This window comes from Manis javanica, chromosome 2 (genome assembly GCF_040802235.1).
Source record: "Manis javanica isolate MJ-LG chromosome 2, MJ_LKY, whole genome shotgun sequence".
NCBI lineage: Eukaryota > Metazoa > Chordata > Mammalia > Pholidota > Manidae > Manis > Manis javanica.
Genome location: NC_133157.1, coordinates 1,639,044 through 1,652,560, shown reverse-complemented (window position 1 = coordinate 1,652,560; position 13,517 = coordinate 1,639,044). Strand labels below are relative to the sequence as shown.

Below are 13,517 nucleotides of genomic sequence, written 5' to 3'. Positions count from 1 at the left end.
GGCTAGGGATCAAGACCCGACGGGAGGCGGTCAGGCCGGGGCTCAGAGCCAGTCGGCCTGGCAGAGCCCAGAGTACCGGTCTCCCCTTAATTGTAGCCTCAGCCCAGCAGGTGGCAACACCCAGTACAGCTGCACCAATGAGGCAGTGGCCTGGGAGTTCCCTGAGGCCCCGGGTGTGGAGGCCCAGGAGGCCGCGCCCCCTTCACAGGGCCGGAGCTTCACTGTGCACTTCATAGCCCTTCTGGAACTGGCTTGTGAGGCCGCCGGGAGTATCCTTAGAGCCCTGGGAGCCTTCTGTCACTGTCCCATGTGTCCTGGTGGAGAGGGATTACAGAATGGGGGTGCCCCAGGAAGGGATGAGGGCGTGCTGGTGGGGGCGTGAGGCAGGCACGGTTGAGGCCCGTGGTCTCCCCAGCCCCACGTGCTCTTTGGACGCCACACTGCAGTCTATGTGAGCAAAGCGTGAGCTGGCCCGGCTGTATATGCTGGCACCCAGCTGGGAGCTGTGTCAGGGTAGATGCCCCCGATCCCATCACACCCTACAGGCCTGACCCCGAGGCTGCGCTGCTGGTCCCCAACCAGGCTGCCAAAGTGCAGGAGCTGAAACGGCACAGAGCAAGCGCCCTCTGCTATGGAAACCTCCCGAGAAGACTGGCTGGTGGATCAGCCTCGTGCAGCCCCTGGGAGGGCCTTTGCTCACACTGTGACTGTGCCAAGCGCCAGGGCCAGGCCTCCAGGGGGACCCCAGGACCACAGCCCACGGGCAGGCCGGCTCCTAGCAGCTTTCCTCAGAGCGGGGACTTCCACTTCCCTCAGCCCCGCCTCCAGGGCTGCAGGCTGGGCGGGGGACCAGAGGGCAGCTGCCAGGGACTGGTCCCTGACGGAGGACCCGCTGCCTCTGGGGCTCACCGGAGCCATCAGGAAGCACACAGGCTCTCCTCGGGCCCCACCCTCCCTGGGCGGCCAGCGCAGCACCTCCTGTTGCTCAGGGCTGGGGTGGCCCAGGCTGATGGGCGTCCAGCTGTGCAGGGACCCCTCGAGGACCTGAGGTAGGCTGGTGTGGGGCCCTTTCGAGAGGTGGCAGGGGAGGTGGGTGGCTCTCCGCTCGAGGCTTCCCGGGGCGGCAAGATCCTAGGGCCAATACCCAGAAGGTCACCGAGGGGCCTCAATTCCTCTGCCCTGTCCCCCTTCACAGCCACCTGGCATATTGCAACTGAATTAGCAGCAGGACATCAGGTCTGGGGCCTGTGAATTTTAGGCTAGCAAGGCAGAAATGCGTGAATGTTACCAAGGGCCATCCTGAGTTGTTTTTATTCAACGTTTTGTCTGTCACTGGACTGGATGGGACAACTGAGGGCGGGAGGAAGTTGGAGAGACTCCAAAAGACCAGGCCTCCGCCACCCGTGTCTCTAGGATAGCTGACCTAACTCCTGGGGCTGGGAACGCAGTTCTCAGGTGACTGAAGTCTCTCTCTGAGTGGCTGGGTCAGTTCTCCATCCTTGCGACAAGAAGGAGGCGCAACCCCATGACTGCCCTCGCTTGGCCTGGCTCTGGAGCGGTTTCCCACCCGCTGGTAGAAGGGAGCAGCAGAGGGCAGTTCCAAGCATAGATGCGTCCCTGTTGGTGCCAGTGTGACAGTCCCCAAGAACAGGCTTCATCTGGGAGATGGGAGAGGAGGCCAGACATGAGCCCAGGACCTGAGAACCTGGAAAAGGTGTGAAGCAGCATCCCAGGCCAGCGTGGCTGACAGCCAGCCTGTCCCATTGTGCCGGGCCCTCACTCTCCCGTGTGCAGCCCAGCCGCCCTTCCTGGGCAGCACGGTGATGCAGAGCCCGACTTGGAGCGGGCCAGCCTGGGCAGCTGCCGAGGACTATTGCATCACCAGCCAGCCTCCGGAACGAGAGCCGGAGCGGGACTGGGCGAGTCAGCTGAGTCAGGGCATGAGGAAGTCCCCCCTGGCATGGCCTGGAGTTGCGTGGCTGGAGGGCTGCAGCCCCAGCCTGGTCACAGGCTGGTGGGGGCTGGAGCCTCCCTCCCCACCTCTGCAAGGGCCGCTGTGCTAGTGGAGAGCACTGGGCACAAACAGCTCCTCCCACCCTGTCACCTACAAGGGTAGGAGGGGGCCGTCCCTGCCAGCTCCATGACAGTTTAGGAATGTCGGCGGGGGCAGAGGTCAGAGGGTCCTCGTGCAGGGGCGAATGTTCTCTTAGACACCACCTGTCCCCGGACCATCTTCACAGCTTCCCCCAAGCTTCTCTAGGTGCCTCGAGGAGAGAAGCCCAGGGAGGCCAGAAGGGCACGGGCCAGGGAAGGCTGACGGTTGAGCTGGCGGGAGCACAGGGTCACTGTGCTACTCGGTCACTGGGATGGGAATGGTCACTCGGTCACAGGGGACTGCACACCTCCAGAACACCCCTGGGCTGATCCCTGGCCAGACACTGCAGCGGCAGGCCTGGGTCCTGGCTTCAGCTGGCTGCCCACGAGAGGCCCCCCGGCCCCCGCACAGCGCCATGTCTGACTATGAGAATGAGGACGAGTGCTGGAGCGCCCTGGAGGGCTTCCGGGTGAAGCTCACCTCCGTCCTGGACCCCGCCCGCATCACACCCTACCTGAGGCAGTGCAAGGTCCTGGGCCCCGACGATGAGGAGCAAGTGCTCAGCGACCCCACCCTGGTCACCCGCAGGCGGAAAGCAGGTCAGTGTCCCCTGGCCCCGGCCCCAGCCAGACGCGGCGTCCCCAGCAGGGCCGGTGCCTCCGCCCCAGCCCTAGAGTGCACCAGCCCCAGCACCCCATCCCGCCATCCTGTCTGTCTGGGTGGTGGCACTTCCACATACAGCTGGGGCCCTGGAGGAGCCAGGTGAAGGTGGGCGCACCTGGACCCTGGCCAGGACAGCGCTTGCAGCAGCTGCCGCGGCCCAGCCACTCGGCCCGGAGCACTGCCGGGGACCGACAGCCCTGCCCAGCCAGGTCTCGCTGGGCCGCAGGTGTGCTCCTGGACATCCTGCAGCGGACGGGCCACAAGGGCTACGTGGCCTTCCTCGAGAGCCTGGAGCTGTACTACCCACACCTCTACAAGAAGGTCACGGGCAAGGAGCCCGCCCGTGTCTTCTCCATGATCATCGGTGAGGCTGCGGCCCTGGGCATCAGGGGCATGATCGGTGTGGTAGGCAGACCCCTCCCTATCTGTCTCCAGATGGATAAATTTGGGGGCATAAATTGTCAGCCTGGGGGCGGGCCTGGTCTTTGCTCCCATCTTGCTCTCTCCTAGCACTCATGGGGAGAGTTAGAGAAAAGGGGACCTGTCCTCCAGAGGGGTAGCAGGTGGGGTACCGAGGCCGACTGGTGGGTTGCAGCCCCTCCTGCTCAGAAAGACTCCCGGCCCCGCTGAAGCGCCCGGCTCTAGCATTTCGTCCTCTCATCTCTCAACCACAATCCTAACAAAATTAGACCCACGGGGATGGGTGCCTGGCTCTCTGGCTGTCCCTCCACCCATCTTGGGCGTGGGCCCTGGCCGGCAGCCTGGGAGATGAGCCAGAATCTCAGTGCATTTCCTCAGCGGGAGCATCAGGACTTGGGGTGGACATCCACCCTGCGAGTCAAGGCCAGGAGGGGTGATGGAGTGGGGTGGCCATGGGCCCCAGGAGGGCGGCTGACCCACCGGGTGTGCAGACGCGTCTGGGGAGTCAGGCCTCATGCAGCTGCTGATGAGCGAGGTGACCAAGCTGCAGAAGAAGGTGCAGGACCAGACGGTGCTGCTGAGCTCCATGGACGACCTCGTCAAGGAGCTGCGTGTCAAGGACAGCCTGCTGCGCAAGCACCAGGAGCGCGTGCAGCGGCTCAAGGAGCAGTGGGAGGCCGGCAGCCACGAGCTCAAGCGCTGCAAAGACGAGAACTACGACCTGGCACTGCGCCTGGCCCGCCAGAGCGAGGAGAAGGGTGCCGCGCTCATGCGGAACCGCGACCTGCAGCTGGAGGTGCCTGGCCTGCCGCCTGGAGCCCCAGGGTGGCCCCGCGGGGAGGACCGTGGCTGACAGGCATCCCGCAGGTGGACCGGCTGAGGCATAGCCTCATGAAGGCGGAGGAGGACTGCACGGTGGAGCGCAGGCACACGCTGAAGCTGAGGCACGCCATGGAGCAGCGGCCCAGCCAGGAGCTGCTGTGGGAGCTGCAGCAGGAGAAGGCCCTGCTACAGGCCCGCGTGCGGGAGCTGGAGGCCTCCATGCAGGTAGGACAGTGGGCTGAAGGGGCAGGAGCTGCCAGGCCAGCTGCTGCCCGGCCACCCTCCGGCCTTTGCCACCCACAGGACGGCAAGCAGGATGAGGGCAGCCACTACATCCAGGTGCTGGAGGAGGACTGGCAGCAGGCGCTGCGGGACAACCAGGAACGGGCCAGTACCATCTTCTCCCTGCGCAAGGAGCTGCGGCGAGGCGAGGCCCAGCGCATCCGGGTACTGGGCCCGAACCAGGCTGGGTGGGCCTGGCCGGCCAGGGGGACAGAATGGGGGTGGCGGGCATGTGGCCGACTGCGGTCTCCCATAGTGCATGGAGGAGAAGGAGATGTTGGAGCTGCAGTGCCTGGCCCTGCGGAAGGACTCCAAGATGTACAAGGACCGCATTGAGGCCATCCTGCAGCAGATGGAGGAGGTCGCCATCGAGCGGGACCAGGTAGGCTCCTGCCTCGCTGGCAACTGCCCTTCGGGGGCCAGCGTCAAAGTGGTTTTTAAACGACAAAGACAGCTGAGAGCACCTAAGATAGGATGGTGATGAAGTTAGTGTCCCCCCCAACACCCCACCGGTTTTATTATACAAAATGGAAGCTTTCTGTATTGTTTTACAAATGGTTTTAACTTACAAACTGTGGGCCTGTCCTGGCTGCATTCCTGGAGAGAGGCCAAACACGGACCTGGGGCTGCACCCACCTGTTCCCAGCCTCTGACCGGTGAACTGGGGCTCCTGTGATGTTCTGGAGGTTAACTTGACAGTCTCAGGAGTCTGGGGAAGTAGATACCTTTTAACGCAGCGATTCCCGAGAGATATTGCATGGCAACAGAGAAAGCTGTACGTGGGTGTGGGTCTCAGGGCCACGGGCACCAGCAGGGATGTGCAGGGGTAAGTACAGCTCCAGGTGGGGAAAGGGAGGCTGCTGGCTGGCCCTGCTGGAGTGGGGCCCTCACTGAAGGCAGCTGGGGAGTGGGGTGTTCAGGGGCGGAAAGCAGGCCCTGGGCAGCCGAGGTGGCTGGGTGGGGTTTTCCCTGGTTGTTCTCAGTTGGAAGCAGGACAGGAGGGCAGTTCTCTGTCGTTAAGGAAGTCCCGGCTGTCCAGGGGCCGATGAGTACAGGGATGTGCTTTACCTCCCTGGACTGCTGCTGGCATCCTTTAAGTCTGACCTCTCGCCGCTGGGCCATTCTGAAGATAAGGGGCTGCCCTGGCCAGTGGCTGCAGGTCATGGGCCAGACTTCTGTCATTGCATGTGGCCTGGCCATTGTTGGTTTGTGTATTCTGTGGCCCCTGGGAGGGTCGGGCATGACAGCTGTGGTGCACACCTCTTAGGAGCATTACAGGCTGCTAACCATGTTCTTGAGATCAAGCCACACAAGCTTGGAAGATCTGCATGTGGAGGTGGAAATATGTGATTGTCCACACAGGATGCAGGACTTGGGGTAACACGGGCCAACAGGGGTTGCTCTGAGGGTTGAGTATGAGGAGTTGTGTCCTCTCAGAGTCTCTGACACTGGTAGGAGGCTGAGTTTATTCTCCTTGGTTCTTATCCCCGCTGCAACAAAGAATCGAAAGGCAGAGACACAGGAGCCAAGCAGAATGCAAGTTTTACTTGAATACACCCCCAGGGAGCAGCAGGCCAGAGTCAAGGTAGACAAAGGCAAGAATGGGAAGCTCACTGAACTCCAGCTCAGCGTTGGGCAGATCACCCGGCGTCCGGTGTCCTCTCGGACCTGCACGGCCTGGGAACTGAGCCCCCACCACCCCAGGATTTGGGGGAGCCGCAGAGCACTGGGTGGAGTGAGATTATGTTTTGAGAACTTCCCAAAGGCAAAGAAGAGACTTTCAGGCAGGCTGCTAAGGAGCCCAGGCGAAGGGAACCTGCCAGCCCCAGCTCCGAGCTCTGAGCAGCCCTTCTACTTACCTGGAGTGGGAGAGGGAGTGCCATGTGAAGAAAGGGGACTGTGGGCACCCTCAGAGAGGAGGTGTGCTTAAGGGGCTAGGGTCTGGGGTTTTATAGGGCCTTTTGGGTAAGAGTCAGCATAAGGCATGATGTATACAGGTGACTCATAATTCCTTTGAAGTTTTGTTTTAAGAATAGGGTTGTTCACTAAACTATGTTTTCTACCTTTATCTTGCATCTACCTACCACTTCAGCAGTTTATTAAAAATAAAAATAATAATAATAATAAAGGGACAAATGTGGGATCCACATATAAATCAAGTATAAAAATCAAACAAATATTCATATTTGACCTGATTGTTTATAGTTCATAATGTGTGATCAGAACCAAAAGTTTCTGTGATGACTGCCCTTGCACGGTCCACCATGTCGGAACTTATTCGCTATGTAAGAATTTGTTCACCATGTAAGAACTTGTTCGTTATGCTTCAGAAGATTGGAGACTGACGAGAATTAGGCTTGAGATGGATTGATGATTGTGCATTGAGCATTGACTCCCCTATACAGAATTAAAAAAAAAAAAAAATAGAATAGGGTTGTTTAGGGGACTGTGTTGACCGGGATCTTGGCATTCTCTATCCACATAGGTTCATTTACACTTGCAGCTCTGTCTCCTGCCCGGGGGTTACATAGTCACTAATTAAGGGGCCGGAAGAAGAGCATACAGATTAAGTTAAAGAATAAGCTGGGCCTTTTTCACAGGCTAAGTATACTCCACAGTGGCGCGATCTACCTGGTGCAAGGCAGACATGGGCCGTGCTTGGATACTTTTCTCTATCTGGGGAATATCCCAGACTTTCCAAGTCACTCCTGGCCTTTGGAACTTCAACTAATTAACTCTGCGAGCCCTTTCTGGCTCTCTAGTTTTATCTGGTTAATTCTTTTGAGCCCTTTTCAGCGGGCTCCACTGGCCATATTCTCCCTCCACCTGCTCACTTCTGTCTTTCTGCCCAACACGTCCACACTTTTCATCACGGGCCTTTGTTACAACCCCCCAAATGCGTCCACGGAGAAGAGAGGAAGGGTGGCCCAGCCCTGCTGGCTGCTGGAAGAGTGCTGGGAGCGTCGCCAGAGGCCGGGTGAGCTCCTGCGGGGTCCCCCCACAAGTCTCCGGGCGCCCGCCCTGTGATTCCCCGCAGGCCACGGCGGCGCGGGAGGAGCTGCACGCGCAACAGGCGCGCAGCCTTCAGGAGAAGGACCGGCTGCGCAGGCGCGTGCGGGAGCTGGACGAGAAGGCCGACGAGCTGCAGCTGCAGCTCTTCCAGCGCGAGGGCCAGCTGCTGGCCGTGAAGGGCAGGCTCCGGCGGCGGCTGGAGATACGCGTCCCGGTGGGCCTCCTGGGGGCTGGGGGCCTCCGTCCATTGGCTGGAGCTGCGGGCCTACCCTTGAGGCGTGGGGGGCACCCCGGCATGGGCCCAGCTCAGCCACTGACCCATTGGCGGCCTGGTGGGCCACTGTGGGCGTAGTGAAAGGAAGGGGGGCCTTGGGCGGGCACCAGGACCGGCCTCAGCCTGGAGAAGGCCTCCCTGGGGGGCAGGGGCTGGCCTGGGGTCCCTCCCCGTGCCCCACCCCACGCCTTGGGGTGGCTTTGCTCCCCCTCGTCTGCTCACTGACCCCTCCTCTGTGACCACAGAGCTCTGACCTGGAGGACAGCTCACCCAGGAATTCTCAGGAGGTGAGTGTGGCCCCTGGGGAGCTCCTGGGCTGCAGCCTCTGCCAGACAGCAGACCCACACATCCCTCGGAGGTACCAGGCACCGGGCTGCTCCCTAGTCCTCAGATGCTCAGCTGGCACTCGCCGAGGCCTCTGTGTGCTCTGGGCAAGAAAGGCCTGGGTGGCAGCCAGCTTGTGGCCCTTGTGGCGGGTCCCTCCTGCCAGGCCTGGCTGCGCAGTACAGGTTCCTGAGGTGCTGTGCAGTGGGGAGAGGGGTCCAGCCCAAGCGGGCACTGGTCTAAGTGGCTGCCCACTCTCTCTGGAAGCTCTCACCCCCGCAGGACCTAGAGGAGGATTCCCAGCTCTCGGACAAAGGTGAGGAGGAGGCATCCTGCCCCGAAGGACTCAGGCTGAAGCTTCCCTCACCCTAAGTTGGTGCCAGCCCTGACCCCTGACACACACAGCCCCACTCTACAAATGCGGACACTGAGGTTGGGGATAAGTGACTCCCAAGTTCCCCAGTGAGCAAACGGAGCCCCTGGGAACCTTCGCCAAAGTTTTCAGGGTTCACAGCCCAGCTCCCACAGAGAACACACCCCCATCAGAGGCACCCTGGGATCCAGGAGTGCAGCACCTCCTCCTGGGCAGGGAGCTGGGAGGCAGGTCGGGATGCTCAGATGCGCCTCAACAGGGAGGGGGTGCTGGGTGCTGGAGACGGGACTGGCAGCTGGGAGATGGCCCACAGCAGGCAGCCAGAGGTTGGGGGGGCCCATTCTGAAGGTGGGTGTCAGGAGACCTGGGAAGGAGCCCTGTTCTGGGCATGGAGTGGGTGGGGGAGGCAGGGCCACCACAGAGGTGGCGTGAGAAGCCAGACTTCCTCGGCGAGAGGCCTGACCCCAGCTTCCAAGGGGTGGGGGTTGGGGCAAAAGAGGAATTGGGGCGGCAAATGCAGAAGTGAGGGTCAGGCCATCTGCTGCTCCCAGACACAAACTTGAGGTGCTGAGTTCCTGGGTGGGGTCAGGTAGGACCCAGCAGGCTGCAAGTAGGATGGGGAGGCTGCCACCTTAGTCAGGTCCGGGAGCTCCTGCCCGTGGGGGACTGTCCCTCTCAGGAGCTGGAGCAAGCTTTAGGGTCAGAGCAGAGGAGGGGAAGGCGCCAGCCCCAGGGAGACTGGGCGCCCAGGCTTAGGGAAGCCGGCCAGGCACAGCACCTTCTGTCCCAGGGTTGGTCCCGAGCCCTGGGCCCAACCAGCCACGGCAGATTCGGAGGGGCCAGCAGCCTGGAATGTTCTGGTCCCAGCTGCTGCAGTGTGCACCTAGGAGGAGACGGGCTATCTACTTCGGGGGAGCAGCTTGGCGGGAGTCGGGGGTGGGGGGCACTGCAGCCTCTCTGCCTTCCTCCAGCGGGTGAGGAATGGGCAGTGACAGCTCTGAGCCTTGGTCAGGGGTGAGGAGGTAGAGTCCAGCCATGCCCAGCGTGGCCCCAGCAGGTGACAGGATGGGCAGATACAACTCTCCTTCCCAGGAGGCCTGGCCAATGGGGACAGCCTGGAGCAACCCTTTGCAGCTCTTCAAACGGAGCAGCTTTCACTAACCTCCAGGGTAAGCCTGCCCAGGGTCCCTGCAGCCCTGGGGGGGTCCCTGATATGGGCCTCAGCGTGACTGATCCCAGGGAGCGTGATCCTTCAACATGGATGCCTGGGGGGTGTTCACAAGGGTGTCTGCCCATGGGATGCTGGCGTGCAGGGTTTGGCCCAAGAGGCTGAGCACCTCCCTTCTTGCACAAAGCAGCCAGAGGAGGGGAGGGCACGACAGCTCTGCTGGAGGCCTCGCAGCCATGGGAAGCCTGTTTCTGTCCCCACGTTAACCTCAGTGGGAACTGGGCCTCGCTCTCCCCTGCACAGTAGGGCTGACAGCAAAGTAGTAGAAGGGACACTGGTCTGGAGCCCTGCCCAGGCTGGCCACATGTCCTGGGCCTGTCTTGTCATCTGAAAGGCTGGACACACACCCTGCTCCCCTCCCTGGGCCCACACAGGACTCAGCTTGCAGTCCCAGGGGCAGGGCCAGGGCCTACCAGGGCGCTGGCCAGAGGCTGAGCATTGCCCCTCTCCAGGACGCAGGTGGGAGCAACAGGGAGGCCCTGGACAGAGAGCAGAGGGAGCGGCGGCGCCTCAAGGAGAGCTTTGAGAACTACCGCAGGTGGGCCCTGCTGGGGACCCCAGGCAGGCTCCCCTGCCTGCGCAGGGGACGTGAGGGGCCGCAGTGCCTTGGGATAGCGGCACTCACCTGCCAGTGCTTCCGGGTTTTCCCCAGGAAGCGGGCGCTCAGGAAGGTGCTGCACAGCTCCATGCAGGGAGAGGTGGACTGGGAGAACACCACCGGCAGCGACAACACCGACACCGAGGGCTCCTAGCAGCCCCTTAGTCCACTGCGTGTGCCGCCGCCGCCGCCGCCGTGGAGGACCTGCAGGCCCAGTGGGGCCGCGTCCCGGGCGCTGGCTGCGCTAGGCCGCCGCCTTCTTGGCGCATCCTTTCCACGCAGGTGCAACAATCCGCGACTTCTACTGAAGTGTTCTTTGTATCTCTGTCTGCAGCAGTATTAGGGGTGCGGCTTGGTAAATAAACGGCTGCGGTCCAGGCCTGCCGCACCTGATGACCTCGCTCCTACATGCACCCCCCAGCCCCACCGGCCCACCTTCCAACCCGCATACAATTCGCAATACCGCGCTCACCTTCTAACTCCAAGTACACTTTCCAACCGCGTGCTTACCTGTCGACCCCGTACCTCGTCCCGCTACCCGCGCGCACTTCCGGCCAGCGCGCACCGCCCGCCGTCAGGGGGCAGCAGAGCCCGGGCCTACAGCGCGCGGACGGAAGCCGAAGAGGGCCGCTTAAGCCGCGTGCGCGCCTACAGGAGGCTGCAGGGCGGCCTCAGCCTCGGGGGGCGGGACGGCCAAGGCGGTAGGCGGGATGCTGCAGGTGGCCCTGGGCCGCGTGCCGTCTCTGCTGATCCGCGCGCGACCCTGGGGGCCGGGCCTGAGGCGGCTGTGGGGACGCGGAGCTCGTCCGGAGGCCGAGGGGAGAGGGCAGGCCTGGAGCTGGCGGCGCTGGAGCTCCGCGCCGGCGCACTACCAGCTCGTCTACACCTGCAAGGTGGGCACGCCCTGGGGCCGGGGCCGGGCTGCACCTGGCCTGGACAGCGCCGCGGGCAGAGGCGGCCCAGGTGCAGGGCGACGTGCGTGGAGAGGCTGCCCGCGGCGCAGCCTTCCGGGAAAGGGGCGGGGCTTTGCTCGCCGTGGGTGGAGTCACCCCAGGGGGCGGGCCCGCACCCTCAGTAGGTAGAGCCGTTCTGGGGCGGGGCCGCGCTCGCCGTGGGTGGAGTCACCTCAGGGGGCGGGGCCGCGCTCGCCGTGGGTGGTGTCATCCCGGGGGCGGGGCCGCGCTCGCCGTGGGTGGAGTCACCCTATCCCAAGGGGTGGGGGTCTCCTGGGATCTTCCAAGGAGGGACAGGCCGGAGCGGCCCTCTCCTGGGTTTTCCTTAACAGGTCTGTGGGACCCGGTCGGCCAAGAGCATCTCCAAGCTAGCCTATCACCAGGGCGTGGTCATTGTGACCTGCCCTGGCTGCCAGAACCACCACATCATCGCCGACAACCTGCGCTGGTTCTCAGACCTGGATGGGAAGAGGTGAGGCTGCCTGAACAGGGTTGGGGGACACAGGCTTGTATCCCAGGGCTGGCCTGGTAGGTCCTGGGCAGGTACCCCACCAGTAACCTGGGGCACCCTCCCCCAGTGAGGTTTGCAGAGCCCACCTCCTAAGCCTTATCAAAACAAGGAGCAGTTAATTTTTAAATTAAATTTCAGAAAAGCCACAAACAACTCTTTAGTTTACCCACATATGGGGCATGTTTTATTTGCTATGCTTCCACCCTGGACCAGCCGCCTTGGGTCCCACTTGATTGCCTGATCACTGCCCTCCCTGCTGGCTGGGCAGGGAGCCCCCGGTGTGTTCAGAGGCCTGGGCCTCCCCTCAGGTGAGGGGTCAGATGGGGCTGACTCTTAAAGCGATGGCGTCCTTTCTTTTTGTGGTTCCCTCTCACCCTACAAAGATTTCTCGAGGTCCTGCTCTGAGACAGGGATCCTAGCTGGTCACTTTGTGGTCCTCTGCTGACACTGGCTGGTTGACCACCCCAGCCCTGGGGTTGCATGTGAGGTGTGTGGAAGGGGCTCTGGGCCTGCAGGGTCAGCCTCACCCTTCTTGGGGAGAGCAGTGGAGTGGGGGCGCTGGTCAGGAGCCCCAGGCCAGGTGGCCCTGGGCAGTTGAATTTCACATGTGAGCAAGTGTTCCCTGAGAATGGGACAGCAATGGCAGCTGCCTCTGGGCTGTGGAGAAGGTTCTGATGCCACACCAGAGTGGGGTCCAGTGCTCCTGGCTTGGGCCTGGCCTGGGATGCCTGCAGGGCCTGAGGTGCAGGACAGGCTTGTGGCCCAGAGTGTCACAGCAACTCTCTCTCAGGAATATTGAAGAAATCCTGGCGGCCAAAGGGGAGCAGGTGTGCCGAGTTGTTGGTGAGGGGTCCCTGGAGCTGGTTTTGGAGGCTGCAGGGGCCCCCAAATCCAGCGCTGCTCCAGAGGAGGGTGAGGACCCGGATGCCAGCCACCCCAGCAAGATGGAGCCCAGCTGAGGCCTCCTGCTGCCTTGGAGAAGGGTGCTTTAGCAGGGCTCTCTGGGCTTGCCTGTTTCATATCAATAAACAGACGTCCCTTGTAGATGGAGAGGCCTGAAGCTGTCCTGTTGTCCCCTGGTTCTGGAATCCGGATGAGCCCAGGGGGCCTCTGCCCTCACCCACTGCAGGCCTGTGCAAGTGCGGTGGGGCTAGGCATGCAGTCTGAGCTCCTTGTGGCTTGGCTGGGTGGCCTCAGGCAGGTCACTTTGCCCCTCTGAGCATCTGCCTTCCCATCTGCAGATGAAGATATTCATGGTGCCACTGTGTTTGCCATATGGCCAGGAAGAGAGGACTTGGGATGGGGGCAGGAGGGCCCAGTCCCTGAATGTTGGGGCTCCAATCTTGCTGGGTTTGCGGGAGCAGCCTGGAAGGGATGGTCAGTTAGCCACTGTTCTTTCTGAGGGTGGGGTCAGCGCCCCTCTGTGGGCCCCACCTTTGGCCAGACCCATGGAGGCCCTACAGGGCGAACTGTGTCACCTGCCGTCAGTCCCCTGGATGCCCCTTGGACAGCCCTGGCTCACCAGAGCCAACCTCAGCCCCACCCCTCGTGCTGGCCAAATGTCAGGGCAGGCTGCTCGTCGTGGCTGCAGCTGGGCAGGGTGGCTGTGGTGCTGAGGGGCTGGGAGCTGGGAGGCCGGTGGGCTTTCTGCTGTGTGGTCCCCTACCTCCGCCCCCTGGGGTGTGCAGTCTGTCTCCCAGTCTTGTTTGACTGCCTTCTCAGGATGATCCTGTGTGTACGAAAGTGTGTTTATTCGAGAAGTGCTCTGGGCTGTGTGACCTTCAGCATTAATCACCAGCTACAGCCCTGAAGGATCCTGGCAGGATCCAAGCCTGTGATCACCGCCCCGCATCAGCCCCTGGCACCTCAGCATTGTTCTCCCGGCTTCGCAGTCTGTGCTCTGACTCGATTACTCCTTATCCTTCCCTTGGCAAACAACCCTCTATTACGCCCACCCAAAGC

The 13,517-nt window shown here is 62.1% G+C and overlaps 2 protein-coding genes and 1 long non-coding RNA gene across 11 annotated transcripts; 2 read left to right on the top strand and 1 right to left on the bottom strand.

Annotated features, from left to right (window-relative positions):
• The first annotated feature begins 32 nt into the window (after positions 1-32).
• On the top strand, positions 33-10,283 carry CARD9 (caspase recruitment domain family member 9). 4 transcript variants are annotated; one of them, XM_073221571.1, is made up of 13 exons: positions 213-1,049; positions 2,436-2,694; positions 2,985-3,122; positions 3,670-3,974; positions 4,046-4,225; positions 4,304-4,447; positions 4,539-4,664; positions 7,320-7,508; positions 7,814-7,855; positions 8,160-8,208; positions 9,358-9,434; positions 9,946-10,031; positions 10,146-10,283. In XM_073221571.1, the coding sequence occupies exons 2-13, from the start codon at positions 2,511-2,513 to the stop codon at positions 10,243-10,245; spliced, it is 1,620 nt and encodes a 539-aa protein (XP_073077672.1). In that variant the 5' UTR covers positions 213-1,049; positions 2,436-2,510; the 3' UTR covers positions 10,246-10,283. The 4 variants fall into 4 exon arrangements, 3 of the variants coding, with proteins under 3 accessions (XP_073077672.1, XP_073077669.1, XP_017501490.3); XM_073221568.1 differs by having other exon boundaries at positions 2,409-2,694; XM_017646001.3 differs by having other exon boundaries at positions 225-1,049; positions 2,391-2,694.
• On the bottom strand, positions 4,732-10,814 carry LOC108387661 (uncharacterized). Of its 6 annotated transcripts, XR_005058366.2 has the most exons (5): positions 10,602-10,814; positions 10,119-10,419; positions 7,823-9,148; positions 4,852-6,679; positions 4,732-4,746 (listed from the first exon to the last, which is right to left on the bottom strand). It is a non-coding gene; the product is annotated as an uncharacterized lncRNA (long non-coding RNA). The 6 variants fall into 6 exon arrangements; XR_005058367.2 differs by lacking the exon at positions 4,732-4,746 and having other exon boundaries at positions 5,808-6,679; positions 7,839-9,148; XR_012125026.1 differs by lacking the exon at positions 4,732-4,746 and having other exon boundaries at positions 5,808-6,679; positions 7,823-7,993.
• Positions 10,802-12,605, top strand: DNLZ (DNL-type zinc finger). Its single transcript, XM_017646002.3, has 3 exons — positions 10,802-10,984; positions 11,377-11,516; positions 12,346-12,605. Exons 1-3 carry the CDS (start codon positions 10,802-10,804, stop codon positions 12,512-12,514), a joined length of 492 nt encoding a protein of 163 aa, XP_017501491.1. The 3' UTR covers positions 12,515-12,605.
• The last annotated feature ends 912 nt before the right edge of the window (positions 12,606-13,517 follow it).

Bases quoted from the DNA above. Each gene is read 5' to 3' on its own strand.
- CARD9 (XM_073221571.1), top strand. From the start codon at position 2,511: ATGTCTGACTATGAGAATGAGGACGAGTGCTGGAGCGCCCTGGAGGGC. The intron at 7,856-8,159 runs GTGAGTGTGGCC...TCTCTCTGGAAG, and splicing joins CACCCAGGAATTCTCAGGAG to CTCTCACCCCCGCAGGACCT. The intron at 10,032-10,145 runs GTGGGCCCTGCT...GGTTTTCCCCAG, and splicing joins AGCTTTGAGAACTACCGCAG to GAAGCGGGCGCTCAGGAAGG.
- DNLZ (XM_017646002.3), top strand. From the start codon at position 10,802: ATGCTGCAGGTGGCCCTGGGCCGCGTGCCGTCTCTGCTGATCCGCGCG. The intron at 10,985-11,376 runs GTGGGCACGCCC...TTTCCTTAACAG, and splicing joins AGCTCGTCTACACCTGCAAG to GTCTGTGGGACCCGGTCGGC. The intron at 11,517-12,345 runs GTGAGGCTGCCT...ACTCTCTCTCAG, and splicing joins TCAGACCTGGATGGGAAGAG to GAATATTGAAGAAATCCTGG.